The 17,901-nt window shown below is 36.9% G+C and overlaps 1 protein-coding gene across 7 annotated transcripts in view; it reads left to right on the top strand.

Moving 5' to 3' along the window:
• PCDH15 (protocadherin related 15) overlaps positions 1 to 17,901 on the top strand; it is a 1,707,782-nt gene that overhangs the window by 1,193,880 nt on the left and 496,001 nt on the right. For all 7 annotated transcript variants that reach the window (XM_078077809.1, XM_078077807.1, XM_078077810.1 and 4 more), the window contains one exon: positions 14,863 to 14,982. In XM_078077809.1, coding sequence (XP_077933935.1) covers positions 14,863 to 14,982 — 120 coding nt within the window. The remainder of the gene's footprint in view (positions 1 to 14,862; positions 14,983 to 17,901) is intronic.

Raw genomic sequence — 17,901 nt, 5'->3', positions numbered from 1 at the left:
AGTGATAGCAGGACAGCCTTTTGAGAGTCCTATTTTTAGGTAAACTGTAGTCCAACAGGTAAAATATGGCCAACCACCTACCTGCTTTCGTATGGCCTCTGCAAGTTCAGTGTCCGTGAGTACAATTTTATTACAACACAACCATGCCCATTCTTCGTGTATTGTCGATGTGCCACGAGCAGAGCTGAGTAGTTGTGTGACCGAACCAATGTGAGTCGGCCCCTTGGTGAGTCAGAAACAGCAATGGGTGCGTGGAGCAGTCGCACAAAGTCAACTTCATTTGCAGCAAATAAGGAGATTATGGGGAATAGCTTCCAAAGCTGGGACTCCTCAAGTTCCTTTTATTTAGGATTAGGATGAATATTTAGATAGGGAAGCCTCCTCATCATATGTACAGGTGGGCATAACTCATGCATCTTAAGGAAACCTGCCTATACACACATTGCCTATTGTGTAAATGAGGCTTGTGTTCCTCCTTGGGCGGAGATTTCTTCATTTTGTGATGAGGTAAACATAGTTGTCGGTCTTTCTAGAGGTCACTCCATCATCCCTTTGTGCAGGCGTGAGTCAGGTGTTAAGCTCAAACTGGTCCGGGTGGTCTGGAGCAGCTAGATTTAAGTTTTTTTTAAGATTTTTTATTTATTTATTTGACAGAGAGAGACACAGCGAGAGAGGGAACACAAGCAGGGGGAGTGGAAGAGGGAGAAGCAGGCTTCCCGGGGAGCAGGTAGCCCGATGTGGGACTTGATCCCAGGACCCTGGGATCATGACCTGAGCCGAAGGCAGACACTTAACGACTGAGCCACCCAGGCACCCCTGGAGCAGCTAGATTTAAGAAGAAGCTCATTTGTGGTAAAATTTTTAAAGAAACAAAAAAGAGCTTCCCGGATTATTGTGATAAATTACTTAAATTACACAACAGTGATGACAAGAAAAGAAATCCACTTTTTTTTTTTTTTGACTTGGCAAATATGAGCTGTGAGAAATATAGTTCTTTTTACATAGCCCTTGGGGGAAAACACATATTTATGTGAATTATTGCTCTTTTTACATAACTATAAGGGGAAATTACGTATTTATTCAGGTATGACTATTATACCACTTGAGAATCTTTACCCTACTTTTCATGTCCCAGAAAAACTAATGTCATATTGATTAAGTAATATCAATTATTCCCCTTTGACCAAATGTCCTTTTTTTTTATTTCCTCTACAAGATTTTCCTGCATGCACAGCTTTGTGAGGCTCAATGTCAAGGGTCCCAAGAGCATCACGTCAATTTATTAAATCTGTGTTTGCTCAAGTTCTTTAGGTTATTAATAATAGGAAACTTTAAAGGATGTTTCATAAATCTAAATTTAAAATGTCATTTATAATTTAGGAAGGTGAAGGTTTGCAGTTGAAATTACCTTGGGTTTAAGGAAAAATCAAGTTGTTTCATAATTATTGACATTAATAATACATCATAAATCATGGCTGGTTAACAGCTTAAACGTCTATAAAGTTTAGATTTATAATAATTCTAGTATTTCTTTTTACTTTTGTATTATTAGGCATACTCATTAAGAAGTAACTTAACACCAGATTGATTTTAAATTTATTCATATCCAAAATTTGTTTGCAGTAAGATTTCTACGCAGGTCTCCTTGCCAATCGAGTGGCATCATTTCTCCTGACACTGAATTGAATAAGAATGGATTACAATGATAATGGTAGATTCATTCTACCATTCTACCAGATAATTCATGACAATTGTCATTTATTAAGTACATTTATTAATGCTAAATGTTTTCCATGAAGCATCTCAAATGAGACTTCTCTGCATCTACACACGGACTCACATCATGTATGTGTGCTGCAGAAAATATAGAACCAGAGGACCACGTATTTACTTGTCCAAGACCTCACTGCTAGTGAGTGGCAGCTCTAAGCCAAAAACCGAGGCAGCCTGACTCCACAACTGAGTGCTTTATCACCGCGCTGTACAGACGCATCAGGCAAGAGAGTGGTAAAGCTCAGATATGTCAAGACAACAACATGCAATTTTGAAAATTTGTATTCCTTCCCCATGTCTTAACATAAGGTTTTCAGAAAGAGTAAGGTGTATTGTAAGACCAATAATATGAATAGTACTAATTGGGAAAATGTTACACTTGCTTGTTGGGTCTGAAGACCTAAATAGCATTTTAGTAGAAGTAATGGAACACCATATAACCCACATCCAGTTTCCCCTATGCTAACAGATTTTGTTAGTATGGTACATTTTTAAACAACTAATGAACCAACAGTGAAATATTATTATTAACTCAATTCCATATTTTATTTGGATTTCCTTAGTTTTTGCCTAATGTCCTTATTCTTGTTCCAGGACCCAATGTAGGATACCATATTACTTTTAGGTATTATATGTCTTTAGTCTTCTCTAGACTGTGGCAATTTTTTACTTTTATTGTTTTTGATCACCTTGACAGTTGTGAGGAGCACTGATCAGATAATCTTCCTTTCTAGTAGATAGATAGATAGATAGATAGATAGATAGATAGATAGATAGATGTGTGTGTATATATATTGCTTATGTGTATAACTCCATATAATCATATGCATAATATATATTGTATATCATATATAGATCTATAGACCCCATTTAATTTTTGCTGATTTTCACAATAAAGTCCTTTATAGATCAAAGGCTCTATCTAGGATCAAACATTGCATTTAGTTGCCATGTCTTTGTAATCTCAATCTTAGGTCCTTAGTATTCCCTTGCCTTTAATGACCTTAATAATTTTCAGGAGTGGGGCAGTTTATGGACTATTTCTCAATTCGCATGTACCTGATATTTCTTCATGATTATAAATTTTGTTCAGGAATACCACAAAGGTAATATGTGTTTTTCATAGCACATAATAAGAAAGACACACAATATCAGTGTGTCCCATTACTGGTAATTGTAGCCTCTTCAAACCTTTACCCAACATTTTTATTAGTGATTTATGAAGGATTGATTTGTTGAAAAACCTTGGGTGAAAATGTAAATCACTGTGGTTGGATATATTTTCTTTTTCTTCTCTTTGCCCCTTGAGCATTTATTGAGTGCTTTTTCAGGCATGAAGCAATAAGTTTTGATCACGAATGAAGAGGATAGCATACTAAAAAGGCAAATTTGGGAATTTATGAAATAATTTGCTTGCTGAGAATCTACCTATTTTCAATGGCAATAATAATATGAGTTTTTCTAAAATGCAGACACTAGTTTAGTTTAATTTCTTTGTCTTTCTGTAAATATCTCAAAACTATTTTTTCCTTAGGGTGAAACATAATTTATCTTTGATGGACTACATCATCCAAATTGCATCATTTCACATTATCTGTGTATCTTGAGTTCTGGTATGTGCCACATTATATTTATTTCCTCTCATTTCCCCTTTTCTCAAAAGCTTATTAATAGCAGATTAGGAAATTTCTGAAATAATATATTTCACAGTACCTGAGAATTTACATTTTGAAGTCAGATGATCTGGATTGCAGTCCTGATCAACCACGCAGTAGAATTATGACATCAGGCAGAAGCTCTTTGCTTATGATACCTCAACTATAAAATAAGTATAACAACAAAAATAATGCCACAAAGTTGCATTAAAGGATTAAAAGAGATAATACATTTGAAATACCTAGTACAAGCTCGGGCCATCTTGTGAGTCAACTTTGCCTTGGAACTATGCTTTAGACACAGTTACGTATTTGAAAATCAAAGCATCTTCACAAATTAAATGCAAAATGTAAGTTTGTGAACTGGCAGTAATTCTCGGAACAACACTGACAACATCAGCTTTTCCTCACATTGGTGAAATGACATGATCTGGGAATCTATTCAGTTTGAGCGTTCACTTCCCTGATCAAATTCTTAGTTTTGTGCTGCTCCTCCACCTTTCATCATGGCTGTAGTCTTTCATGAATACATGCATTTTTGGACATCTGTTTTTACCAATCATTGGAGTAGATCTAAGAGCACAGATGGTGTCCATGATGAAGCATAACAGTGATATTTCATCTACAGTTAAGAATTTTTAACACATTTTGGGCGCCTGGGTGGCTCAGTCGTTAAGCGTCTGCCTTCGGCTCAGGTCATGATCCCAGCGTCCTGGGATCGAGTCCCACATCGGGCTCCCTGCTCTGCGGGAAGCCTGCTTCTCCCTCTCCCACTCCCCCTGCTTGTGTTCCTGCTCTCGCTATGTATCTCTCTGTCAAGAAAATAAATAAAATCTTTAAAAAAAAAAAAAAAGTTTTAACACATTTTATATGTGTTTTCTTTACAATTTCTAGATACAATAAGGTATTTTTGTAAGTTAAATATATATATATTAGAAAAAATAATAAATTTATATATATATATATATATGAAATGTCCATGGTATTGGAAACTTGATAAATATCTTCAAGGAATAAACATCACTGGGACTCCAGAGCCATACCCTTTCACAGAATTTCTTTGAGAGATAGCTGGAGCAGGTAATCTATAGCACACGAAAGCTTCTGAAGAAAGAAGCCCCAGTTCCTTTCACTTATCCCTGTTTTCCAATTCGAGGGAACTAGGCACATCCTCTCTGGGAAGCAGGAAACCAGCAAGATGGAAAAGGGAGATGGAGATTAACATACAGGAAAGAAACACATAAAAATATATTTTCTACATTAAACATGTAAATGGGAATCAATTTTTCAGCTCTTTTAAAAGATTCAAGTATTCAACAAATTTCAAATTTAGTAAGCTCATATACATACACACACACACACATACACATTCTCTCTGTGTATTTGTATATATAGATGCACACATATATATTCAATTTAAGCTTAGTTGCTCTTTAGTTTTTAGTAAAGATGAGTATAGCTACTTATTGCTCTAATAATAATAATCCTTCTCTTATTTTGAAGATACTTATCTACATGAATTTGCCTTTAATAATTTCTTCAGAAGTGACTTTCTAGCTTTCATAATTAAAATAGGGAATCCAAATTTTACACACAGGTGCAAAAACTGTATTATGTTAAAGGGAATATGAAGAACATATGTAATGTTTTTCTTATTTTTTATTTGATTTTAATAAATCACTGTAAGATAACATCTACTAAATTCAGGAATGTGTGCTATTTGCAATTCTAGAAAGTTTTAAGATAAGCTTCACGTAGAATGTTTGAATAAATAAATAATAAATAAATGTAATAAAACAAATATTCTATTAATGAGTTAATATAAAACCATAATAGTCACAGAAACAATGATTATAATAAGCTCTCACTAAATGACCATAGACTCAGAGATAATGTAATTTAATCATTGTGAGAACAAGCTGAAGTTGTCAACAATATGAACCTGTGTACAAATTCATCACTCTACTTCATTTGTGGAGTCTCTTGGTTTTCAAATATATCACTATCTCTAACGCATATTTCTTTCTTTTTTTTAAGATTTTATTTATTTATTTGACAGAGAGAGACAGCAAGAGAGGGAACACAAGCAGGGGGAGCAGGAGAGGGAGAAGCAGGCTTCCCGCGGAGCAGGGAGCCCGATGAGAGGCTAGATCCCAGGACCCCGGGATCATGACTTGAGCCGAAGCAGACGCTTAATGACTGAGCCACCCAGGCGCCCCTCTAAAGCATATTTCCAAGGCAGAGATGACTTGCAAGAAAAATCATACAATTATTTTATCTAAGGAGGAAATTAAAGGCTGTATAGTAGCCAAAGAATGAATGGCTTCTAATTTGGAAAGATTACTATGATGGAAGAGAATCCTCAGACCATCCAGCATAATTGAGAAGACTGTGACAATATGCATAGGGACAAGAAGATAGTAACTAATCATTTTAAAATAGGTCTGCTTTCAAGGACTATATAAATTAGAGAATGGGAATTTCTAACCCCCTGCACAGATGACTATGGAACCACTACAGGTCATCTTCAAAGGATCAGGAGGTTGCGGGAGCACCTGGGTGGCTCAGTCGGTTAAGTGTCTGCCTTTAGCTCAGGTCATGATCTCAGGGTCCTGGGATCGACCCCCACATCGGGCTCCCTGCTTATCGGGAGTCTGCTTCTCCTTCTGCCTCTGCCTCTGCCTGCCATGCCCCCTGCTTGTGTGTGTTCACTCTCTCTGTCAGTCAAATAAATAAATAAAATCTTTTTTTTTAAGATTTTATTTATTTATTTGAGAGAGAGAATGAGATAGAGCATGAGAGCGGGGAAGGTCAAAGGGAGAAGTAGACTCCCCGCTGAGCAGGGAGCCCGATGTGGGACTCCATCCTGGGACTCCAGGATCATGACCTGAGCCGAAGGAAGTTGCCCAACCAACTGAGCCACCCAGGTGCCCAATAAATAAAATCTTTTAAAAAGATAAAGCATCATGAAGTAGGATCAGAGCACCTAAAGATTATACATCCCGTGTTGCAGACAAATCAGCAGCCATTCCAGAGTGCTACCCAGGAGGGGTTACAGACCTGGTGAGTAAGAACCTGGAGACTGAGCCCCACCTCTGCAAAATCCCTCCTGGACAAAACCTGATATTGTCACTATTATTAATTTTAACCAGTTTGGTGGGCATCCAGTAATGTGCCATTGGCATTTTATTTAGGACTTCCTGATACCTAGTGAAAATCACTCTTCATATGTTTATTGACCACTAGCTTATGCTCTTTTTTGTGAATTTCCTATTCAAGAGTCTGTCATTTTCTTGTTATGTTGTAGAGGTTCTTTATATATTCTGAACATAATTTCCTTGTCAAATATACGTATTGAATGTGTCTCCACCAGTCTTGTTGTTTATATTTTTACTTTCTTGTTACTGATAATGGATAGGAGTTCTTATTTTTAGTGTAGTCCAATTTGTCAATGTTTTCATGGTTTTTGCTCTGTGTGTCTAATTTAATAAATCTTTGCTGATTGTTATATCTTGAAGATGTGATCTTGTTTTCTTAGTTTTATCTTATATTTTACATTTTTATTTCAATTTTTATTTAAATTCTAGTTAGTTAGCATATATGGTAAAAATTGGCTTCAGCTGTAGAATTTAGTGATTCATGATTTATGTTTTTATCGAGATACAATTGACCTATAATATTATATTAGTTTCAGCTGTACAATGCAATGATTCAGTATATGTGTATATTTGAAATGATCACCACAGTAAGTTTAGTGTACATTCAATCACCACACATACTTATAGTTTTTTTGTGTATGGTGAGAACTTTTAAGATATACTCTCTCAGCCACTTTCAAACATACAATACAGTATTATTAACTATAGTCACCACACTATACATTCCTAGGACTTACTTATAACTGGAGGTTTGTATCTTTCCTACCTTTTGACCACCTTCAACCAGGGCATGTGAAAACACACACAGCCCACCCCTGCCTAGCCACCAATCTGTTCTCTGTATCTATGAATTTGTTGGGGGGCTTTTGGGGGGCTTTTTGTTTATTTGTTTGTTTTTAGATTCCATATATAAGTAAGATTACATGGTATTTGCTTTGTCTGGCTTATTTCATTTAGTGTAATTCATTCACGGTCCATTCACGTTGTAGCAAATGGCAGGATTTCCTTCTTTTCTATGGCTGAGTGACACTCCCTCTGTGTGCGTGTGTGTGTGTGTGTGTGTGTGTGTGTGTGTGTGTGTATGTCACATACATACCATATTTTCTTTATCCGTTTATCCATCAATGGACACTTAGGTTTTTCCATGTCTTGGCTTGGAAATAATACTGCAATCAACATGGAGGTGCATTTATCTTTTCAAGTTAGTGCTTTCATTTCCTTTGGAAAAATACCCCAAAGTGGAATTATTGGATCATATAGTAATTCTATTTCTAATATTTTTGGGAACCTCCATACTGTTCTCCACAGTGGCTGCACAAATTGACCTTCCCACCAACAGTGCACAAGGCCACTTGGAATTTAGTTTTATATAGGCTGTGAAGTTGGAATTGGTGTCATTTTTCTCCATGTGGATTTCTAATTAACATAGCACCATTTATTGAAAAGATCATTGAATTCACAACCACTGTCGTGATATCTTTTTCTGTGAATGAGGTGACTATCTGTGGAGATTGTTTTTGGACACAATATACTGTCCCACTGGTGTATTTGTTTATTCTCAAGCCAATACCACAGTGTCTCAATTTCTGTATGTTTATATTTAAGTTGGGGAACTGGGTAGTATAAGTCTTCCAACTTAGTTCTTTAAGACCGTCTTTCTATTTTTGACCCCATGAAGTTTCATGTAAATTTTAGAATCAGCTTATAAATTTCCACATCTATTGATAAATTTATAAAGAATTGACATCTTTACATTAGTGATAATACCAATTTATTGATAAAGCATATCTTTCCACTTAATTTAGTTCTTTAATAAGCAGTCAAAATAGAGATCTAAAATGTTTCTCATAAGTGCTTTAATCCAATTTTAACATTCACAGGCAGGAAACAATTTCAGAGGAGCAGGGATCATTGAGCTAAGTGGAACCAAGGGTGAGGCTCGATCCTGCCTCAGTTTCTGGTTGGTTGAGTCTTTGAGCCACACTCCTAATGAATTACTAGTATTGTTCATCAGGTACAGCCCATCTTCATGATTCATTGATTCTGTAATTGCAAATTTGCCTACTTGCTCAAATTTATCTGTAAGCCCAAATTCAAAACTTGCCAATCTTCTGTGGTCATTCACAGACATGTGCAGAGGGATGAAAAATTTGAGTCACTCCCTGTACACACATCAAACTCAGGCCAAACAAAATGATGCTCTGCCATCTTCTTTCATGTCTTCTACTATAAACAAGTGTGCTTTTTAGCAGTCTAATTGGTGCCATATTATTTACATCTTTGTAGTTTGTGTTGGTGATTTTGCTGTTTAAAATGGCCCCCATCTGAGCGCTGCAGGGCTGTCTAGCCTTCCTAACCCAAGAAGGCAATATGTACCTTATTGAGAGAATATATGTGTTAGGTAAGTTTTATTCAGGAATGAGTTATAGTGCTGTTGCCTGTAAGCTAAGTGGTAGCGAATCAGAAACACATATTAAATAAGGTGTCTTTAAACAGAAGCACACATAAAACAAGGTTATATATTAATTGGTTGATGAAAATGTGACGAGGCTGGTGGGAACCTAAACTTGTGTTCCCCCTAGCGGTGGGATAACCCCATATTCTCTCCAGAAGCAGTGGTTCAGAATTTAAGTCAGTGTTCACAGTGACTTTATAGAACATAATTCCCATGGATAATGAGAAGTAATTGTATTTATATGAAGCCATGAATACAATGTTTCTGTGGGGAAATATTTTTTTTAAGATTTTATTTATTTATTTGATAGAGACAGACACAGTAAGAGAGGGAACACAAGCAGGGGGAGTGGGAGAGGGAGAAGCAGGCTTCCCACTGAGCAGGGAGCCCGATGTGAGGCTCAATCCCAGGACCCTGGGATCATGACCTGGGCCGAAGGCACACACTTAACGACTGAGCCACCCAGGCGCCCTTCTGTGGGGAAATATTGCAAGTAAGCTTGTAAGTGAGGGCAAGTCTTCTTTTTTTGGAGCGTTGTTCAAAATTTCTCGGTTAGCTTCACTAGCCACGGATCACAGGATACACAGACAGTTGACTAAGACCTGTTCATTTTTGCATTCACATTCTAATTTATCTTCTGCATCTTCTTGAAATACTGAATTTTCTTGCTTTGATTTTCTTTAACTTTTCCATTTGCATGTATCTATGCATTTTCTGTATTTCCCAATTGCTGTATAAAATCATTTGTGGAAAGAGACATGAACTAAATAAGTAAGTGACACCCTCAGGCAGCTGCCCATGCTGAGAATCGTCCCGTGAATTAGAATGCCCTTCAGAAAACCAAATTTATATTTCTGAGACTTGTTGAAATGTTAAAGAACACAGAACATGGCCATCTGCATGGCAGATGTGCCATGAAAACTGTGAACAATAATCTATAGGGCAACACAGCTTTATAATAAACAGCCTGACTCTCATGTTTCAACCTCTACATCATATTGAGAAATTCACAAAGCGCCAGTGTTCACTACCTCATCTACTGAGAATAAGTCATGGTGATATGTGTATTTATATTTGTGCAGTGCGTGTGTTGTGTGCATGCATGCATATGTACATACACAGTTGTGTACTTCTGTTGGGTATATGTATAATGAAAATGAATGGAATCTATTTTTTAACACCATTTTTCATGTTTCAACTCCCTTTTGCTTGTTTGCTTCTAGCGTAGGCCATTTCACTGGGACCTTTTTGGTCTCTCCAGACCTTCCATATAAAGATAAAATGCTTTATCTTCTTTTTTCTTAGCTATTTCTCATATATTAGCTTTAAACATCCCTAACCCTAGCCTGTGTCTGAATGGGTCGACCCTGTGAGCTGTAGATCACAGATAAATGTGTGCAGCCCAATCGCTCACCCAGGTTAGTGCTACGTTTTACCTACGTACCTCTGCATGGGAATGTTTCCTTCTTCTAGGAGTGGAAACAAGTAGGAGCAGTGTGTGCTAAGACGTTTGGTCTAAACATACAACTATGGAGCAGAACTCACTCATTTATGCAGATGCTGAACTAATAATGAGGCATATTCCCTGAGTCCTTTGCTATCAACAACTAAATACCACCTTTCAAAGTTGGAGGGAAAATCTTTAATTGTTAGTGAAATTGTAAAGAGACACAGCACACGAACGAAACACAATGCTGAAATCTGCTGTTATAATAATGCTTTCCATTTAATTTTCAAGGACCTAAATTCTCTTCTTAAAAAAGAGCTTAAAATCCTATTTAGAGATCATTCATGACCTTTATTATGATATCATTACAGAAATGATAAGATTGATTCTTTTTCCACAGTGAGGCAATTGTTTCTCCTTTATTTTCCATTCAAGGATATAAACTAATAGAATTGACTGCAGAATCATATTTCTACTTATAATTTCAAGGAATAATAAAAATGTATATGGGCACATATATTCTATTGGGGACAATTATGTATGGCACCCAAAAAATAAGGTTAAATCCTAAAATAAGAGTGACTGAAATTGAAATATTTTTTGGATTAACCTCAAATTGCAACCATGAACAAATGCATAATAAGTCCTTTTATGTGTAATCCAACAACAATCTTTGTTGGACTTTGTCACTAAGTGCATTTTTATAAGGGCAACCAAAAATATACTGTAGGGTTTGTTTTAAATGACCAGATATTAAAAATTATATGTCTTTATAAATATGATTTTTAAATATAAAAGAAAGATGTCAGTGATGAAGAGGAAAAATATTAATTGATGATAATATATTAAGATACCATAGCACTTTTAGGTTGCCTTTTATGAATTTCAGAAACATTTGGAAGGCTGGAGAAAAACAGAGCTTTTTCTTGGTTAGGGTCTTTGAATTTGCAAATATGTCTTTGGATTTGCAAATGTCACATAGGGAGAAGTAAAATCCTTCAAATCATCTATTCCAAACAAATACTGTCATATAATATTTATTTTTTAGAAACTTAATCTTGAATATAAGACTGGGAAACATGGAAAATTGTGAGACTTAGAGAATATTATGCTTTATTTTCACCTTGACTATAAATAGTTCTTTTCTGATAACAACTGCCATTTTATTACTTACCCAAATCATCAGGGAGGTTTCATTTGCATCTTGGATTTTAAGACTCAAAGGCAAGATTAGTCTTTTTTTTCTCTCTACATATATAAATAATACTTCAAACTTTATATCTAGTCAAATTGAATTTATATTATTAAAGCAGCATGTAGAAAACTGACAACCTGTCTACATAATTTAAAATTTCCAACAGAAAATAATGTCACTGTATAGTAATACCGCAGTTGAATGTTACACAGATGATTACATGATCAAGTGAGAGACTCATAAGGTTCTCTCTTGTTTGTTTTACTTCTAAATTACGTAAGCCCCAATGTTTCATAATGTACAGGTGATGCACTACGGCTTGTGTTGAAACTTTCCCTTCCTTCAATTAAAAAAGCAAAACAAAACAAAACAAAAAAACTTGTTAAGAAAGAAAAAAATTGGTTTTAGTAATAGTGAGTTGATATTAAAAAAATCTTTGTTATAGCATCTTGTCCTTTTAGGTGCACATTAAAGGGGCTGGCACAATTGATTACATAGGGAATGTCGTGATTCTTTTCAGCACACTTTCTGCTCTTCACTTGCTCCCGGGCATCCAGCCCACTCATTGTCTGAGCGTCTCCAGACACCAGCATGTGCTCCCAGCTCTTCCGGCCTCCACTTCCTTCCCCTTAATACCCGTGTTGTGCCCTTGGCTTTGGGACTTCAGGATCCCTCCCCACAACGCGTCTAGTCCAGTAAGATATGCTGCCCCCGTGAGTAGATGGAGAGACATGGACACAGTGTTTTCAAAATCTGCCCACACCTACTGTTCACGTTTTTCTGTTTCATTTTGTCTTTGTTTTGATTCTTTTTGACTTTTTAAATCAATCCTGCAGCCCAGTTATTATTATTATTATTATTATTATTATTATTATTATTATTATTATTATTATTATTTTGGTAACAAAGATCTTTAAAAAATACTTCCGGGGAGGGGGGCAGCTGGGGGGTCAGTCTGTTAAGCGTCGGACTCTTGGTCTCAGCTCAGGTCTTGATCTGAGGGTTGTGAGTTCAAGGTCTGCACTGGGCTCCATGCTGGGTGTGGAGCCTACTTGAAAAAAAAAATACTTTGTGGGTTTCTTGTTTTGTTTTGTTTTGTCTTAAGGTTACCAACAATTTTATTTTCACACAGGAGACAGAGGATACTTTGAAATCATATGTTAGGTGATGGATAGGTGATAATCATGTGCTTAGATCCAATGTATATATTTTGAAGCAGTTCCTTTGTTTCCATTGCTACTTCCTTTTTAAACAGTGTTTCCTGATTTTTAAATAAGCTTAGAGTTTGACTTCACTATGATAACCCCTGTTTCCAAGAGCCTTGATGAAAGGAGATCAGAATAAAAGGGGATCTAGCTTTGGCATTCTTACCACAAAAAATACTTTGTTTTATTAGTTATCTGGAAATAAATCATCATTGAATTTTAAAATTTCATAATTTAAAAATCAAAGCAAGCTACATAAGAATAGATGATTTTTTTTTTTTTTTTGTAAGAAAGCACAATATCTTTGGGGACTGGGATTACATTTTAAAAAATATAAAATTGTCAACATAGAAGTGTTAGCAGTCTTTCATGTTCTCACCCAGGGTCCCTGTCCACGGTGTCCTGGTGTTCTCATATGTGCTGTTGAGACCATCTCCTCTCTCTTGTTTGTGTTCTTTTTGACCTGCTGGAAGTCAAAGTTTGCCCTTTAGACCTGCCCGCCAGGAAGGCTGACTTTGTAAATAAGCGCTACTTCGTATTGATGGCTTGTTTCTTTCATCATAATTTTATTTTTTTTTTCTAGATCAGAAGTTGTAAAGTACTGTGGTTGCTATGCCTCATGCATATATTTTGTCTGGCCCATTTAACTCATAGTTTAATTCTCTAAAATCTATGGCCATCCTTAGAACCAAGATGTTTCTTGTAAAATTAGAATATTAGAAGACTATAGTCCATGATGACAAGAATTTGCTTCATAGAATATATGTGCTTCTCAGTTTGCCACCAAGCACATCAGGCTTGCTTCACTCATTTACTCATTATGTGGTGGATCCCTGTAGAGATTTGGATTTATACCCACTAAAGACAGGAATAAATGAGACAACCCCTTTTCTTTTTCAATCTCTGAAACTATTTCTCCATGAAAGAATCCCACTTAAAAACTAACAAAACATATCTCTGAAAATAAAAAAAAAAAAAAAATGAAAAGCCTCTGCTCTATAGAAGGCAGAGAGGTTGTGTTTATTGACACAATTTATTTATTCATGATTTCAGTGCAGTGATTAAGGAAGAAAGGTATAAAATGCAAGCACAACAAAAAGGGCACCTTATTCTGTTGTGGGGTAGAGAATGCTTTGCCGGGGATGCTTCAGGAGAAGGTGATACTAATTAAGTGGAAGTATAACTAATGAAGAGGATTCCAACTACAGCTTGAGGACCGGAGGCTCTGGATGTAGGAAGACACTGTGCAGAGAATGACCTACAGGTCAGAGAAAATAACAGTGATTCTCTGGTGGAGAGCAACAATGAATAAAGCTAGAGGCGCAGGCCAAATGCCAAATCATGGTCTCGTATGCCTTGTTAAGTTTTGTTGTCTGAATCCCAAAGGGAAAGATCTGGCCAGCTTGCCAACACCCGCCACTCAATAGCCTTCTGCAAGTGCGGAAACTCCCAGCTCTCTCCGTCCTCTGATACGCAGGGCACCGCTGTCTCCGTCTCTTCCTCAGACTTCCACTGGCACATCATGTCATTGATCTCTCCGAAATGGTGTTTGATTTTAAAATAAAGATGCTAACTTCCTCATCCAGTTTAAATTCTAGCTTGTCGATAACTTAATGCATCAAGGTTTTTTTTTTTTTTTTTTTTTTTTTTTTTAATTTAAGGAAGAACAACAGATGCATTCTCTCCACAGGGGCTAAGATGCTAATGGTCATGAATTGGTCCAAATGTGCTTCACACTGAATTAGGGCCTTCTATTTTTTACCCAAAGCAAGGACCGTGATGTTGGAAATTTCAGCCTTTACAAGAACTCCTACGGAGGGTTTGCAAGTGTTCTTTAGAAACGCGTCAGATCTGTGGCCCTGGGCAGCCGCCCGCTCTCCTTTGTGTAACAAAAGCCTGGGCTTGTGGTAGAACGCTTCTGGTGTGCTGTTGATGGAATGAGGATTGACAGTTTTTATTTTATTTTATTTTCAGCTCACTCCAGTTGGCACCACGATATTTACAGGATTTTCAGGAGACAATGGAGCTACAGACATAGATGATGGACCAAATGGACAGATAGAATACGTTATCCAATATAATCCTAACGATCCGGTATGTCAGTACCTACGTGGAATGGGACATCACTATGAGGAATAAAAACAGTGCTTACTCCAGCTGATCCTGACTATATTATTCTATTATTTAGCTCCTTGAACTACGTTAGTAGTCATTCTCCTGTTAAAAATTATCTCAAAATTACTGTCTCTTATCTAGTCGTGTTATACTTTTAAAAACCACTTTTAAAAACTTTTTGGTGGGTTTTGTAGGTACAAATTTAAAATTATTTATAGGAACAATATGCCATTTTCACTACATTTCCATTGTGCTTGCGGACTCTTAAGCATTCTAAATAAATCATCGGAGATGGTGTAACCAGTATGATGCATATGCATTATGGATCACGCCAAGTAATAGCACACTGCCAATGTCCACCAGTGAAGCCTAAGATAGAGAAGAGAACAAAACCTTTAGCTGTAGCCTTCCTTTTTTTAAGATTTTGTTTTTTATTTGAGAGAGAGAGAAGGAGCATGAGTAGGGGGGAGGCTCATAGACAGAGGAGAAGCAAGCTCCCCGCTGAGCAGGGAGCCTGATGTGGGATTTGATTCCAGGACCCTGGGATCATGACCTGAGCTAAAGGATGATGCTTAACCAGCTGAGCTATCCAGGTGCCTGTTTTTTTTTTTTTAGATTATTTATTTCTAATTAGACCATTGAATTTCTACACTGTTTTTAGGCTGTGAAATTATTTCCTCTAGTATGTTATATTATCTATCACATTGATAAGATCAGAATGGTTTTGTTGCAGCCCAAGCGAGAAGCCCTGCCTGCCAACTTTCCCTTCCTCTTCCCCCCAGAAAGCTTCTCAGGATGCCATGGGTTCCCCAAAGCATCATTTTAAAATCACTTCTTAAGTGAATTTTCTTTTTTTTTTTTTTTTAAAGATTTTATTTATTTATTTGAGAGAGCGAGAATGAGAGAGAGAGAGCATATGAGAGGGAGGAGGATCAGAGGGAGAAGCAGACTCCCTGCTGAGCAGGAAGCCCGATGCGGGACTCGATCCCGGGACTCCAGGATCATGACCTGAGCCGAAGGCAGTCACTTAACCAACTGAGCCACCCAGGCGCCCACTTCTTAAGTGAATTTTCTAAATGAATGCTTCTTCTTTATGTTTAATATTAGGAAAATAGGAAGTGGTGAAGTTAATATTATGTTTTTATTTTTAATTTATGTATTTGTTATATAAGCTTTAAACAAAGAAACAAAAACACTGAGCTCGCAGAGACTGAGAATGGCCGATAGGACCTACCTCACACATATAGTGTGAGAACTAAGTGAATTGTGAACGTTTTCATCTTCTGGCGTGTCGGTTCGTGGGTGGGAGAGAAACGGGCTCATGGCCATGGCTGGCTGGTGTGCGCGGGGCTTCTGAGCCACAGACTCAGGACTCTTTCTAGAGCACATGGACTCCACTTTTTCTCTGCTGTGTTCTAATAAAACAGTTCAGTACTTATGGTAAAAGTTTCAAAACAATCAGGGAAAAAAAATGAAAAGAAAAAAAGCCCCTAGGTGTAGCACAGCCTAAGGAAGATTTGGTGGTGTTTTTGTTTGTTTTATGTGTCTTCTGCCCTAAGACATGTGCCTCCAGAGCTTTAAGCAGAGGCAGTGGAAAAAAAAAAAAAAAGAGGGAAGTAAGAGGATGTGACAGAAAAGGACCATAAATAGGAAGGGTTGCACAAGAAATTGAGCAGAAAAGATCAAAGAAGGAGCAGAAGACAAAAGGACAAGAGAAACACTTTTCCTTAAAAACTGAAACACAGCTGACCACACATTTCATTTCTAGACAATTTGTCTTCCTTACTACTTAAGTTTTTAAAAGAATTAATTGTATGTGCGTGCCATGTTTCTAGCTTACATTCTATGAAGGTCTTTCCTAATTTTTACTCTTCAAGCTGTAAAAGTGAAACTCCCAGCAAGCATAGAACAGCCAGGCCATGTATTTTAGGGAAATATTTATTGCATTGCACTAAAAACCAACCTATCCAAGGTTTAGATGTAGTGCGAGACAAAAATGCATTACTTAGGCATGACCTTTTAGATGTTTTGGGGGCTGGAAATCCTTGTCACCTGTGGAGTAATTCCTTCTGAAGGCTTCCCCCTTTCAGGGAATTGTGGACTTGGCACGAAACACAATATGTACCTTTACTGCCTATAGATTGGATAAGCCAATTGGCCACATGCAGTGTCTAAATTACAGAAAAAGAAAAATGTACTCTAGCAAGCTAGCACTGCTGTGGAATAAATAAAGACATTCTCTGGGCATGGACCTAATTCAATGAAGCAAAAGAATAAGACACCATGAGAGCACTTAACTTGGAGCTTATGGGGGGGCAGGGAGAAAGCATGAACCCAGCCACATCCTTACAGAGCGAACCCATCTTTAGCCATCATGGAGATTTAATGTAAACCTCAGTTACCTACTGATGTTTGTACCTGTCACCATTCAATTGCTAGTAACTCTGCTTCTATTAATAGCACCATAATATTCATCTACTAATTTCTTATTTTCAAATCAAAATTGTATGGATGACAAACATATTTAACCTGAAAATGTGGCAATCTCTGGCATCTGTAGCCACAATTATGATTTCTTTCAAATGAGTCCCACAGTGTATGGAATGGTAAAGGTGTAGGTTGGTCTGTTCTACTTAAAAGTCTCGGGATTTTTTTGTTTGTTTTTGTTTGTTTGTTTTCCAACTGATGCTGCATTATTCATTAGCAGGAATCACAAATTAATGACCTCGAGTTTCATTCCACTCACAGACATTTTGTTTGGCCACAAATTAATTTAAAGAATTTATTTTTATGTATTTAGTTGAGAGAGAGAAACAGAGAGAGTGAGCAGGAGGGGCAGAGGTAGAGGGAAAGGGAGACTCTCAAGAAGACTCCCCACTGAGCACAGAGCCTTATTGG

This window comes from Halichoerus grypus, chromosome 7 (assembly GCF_964656455.1).
Source record: "Halichoerus grypus chromosome 7, mHalGry1.hap1.1, whole genome shotgun sequence".
Lineage (NCBI taxonomy): Eukaryota > Metazoa > Chordata > Mammalia > Carnivora > Phocidae > Halichoerus > Halichoerus grypus.
This window is presented reverse-complemented; position numbering and strand designations above follow the sequence as displayed.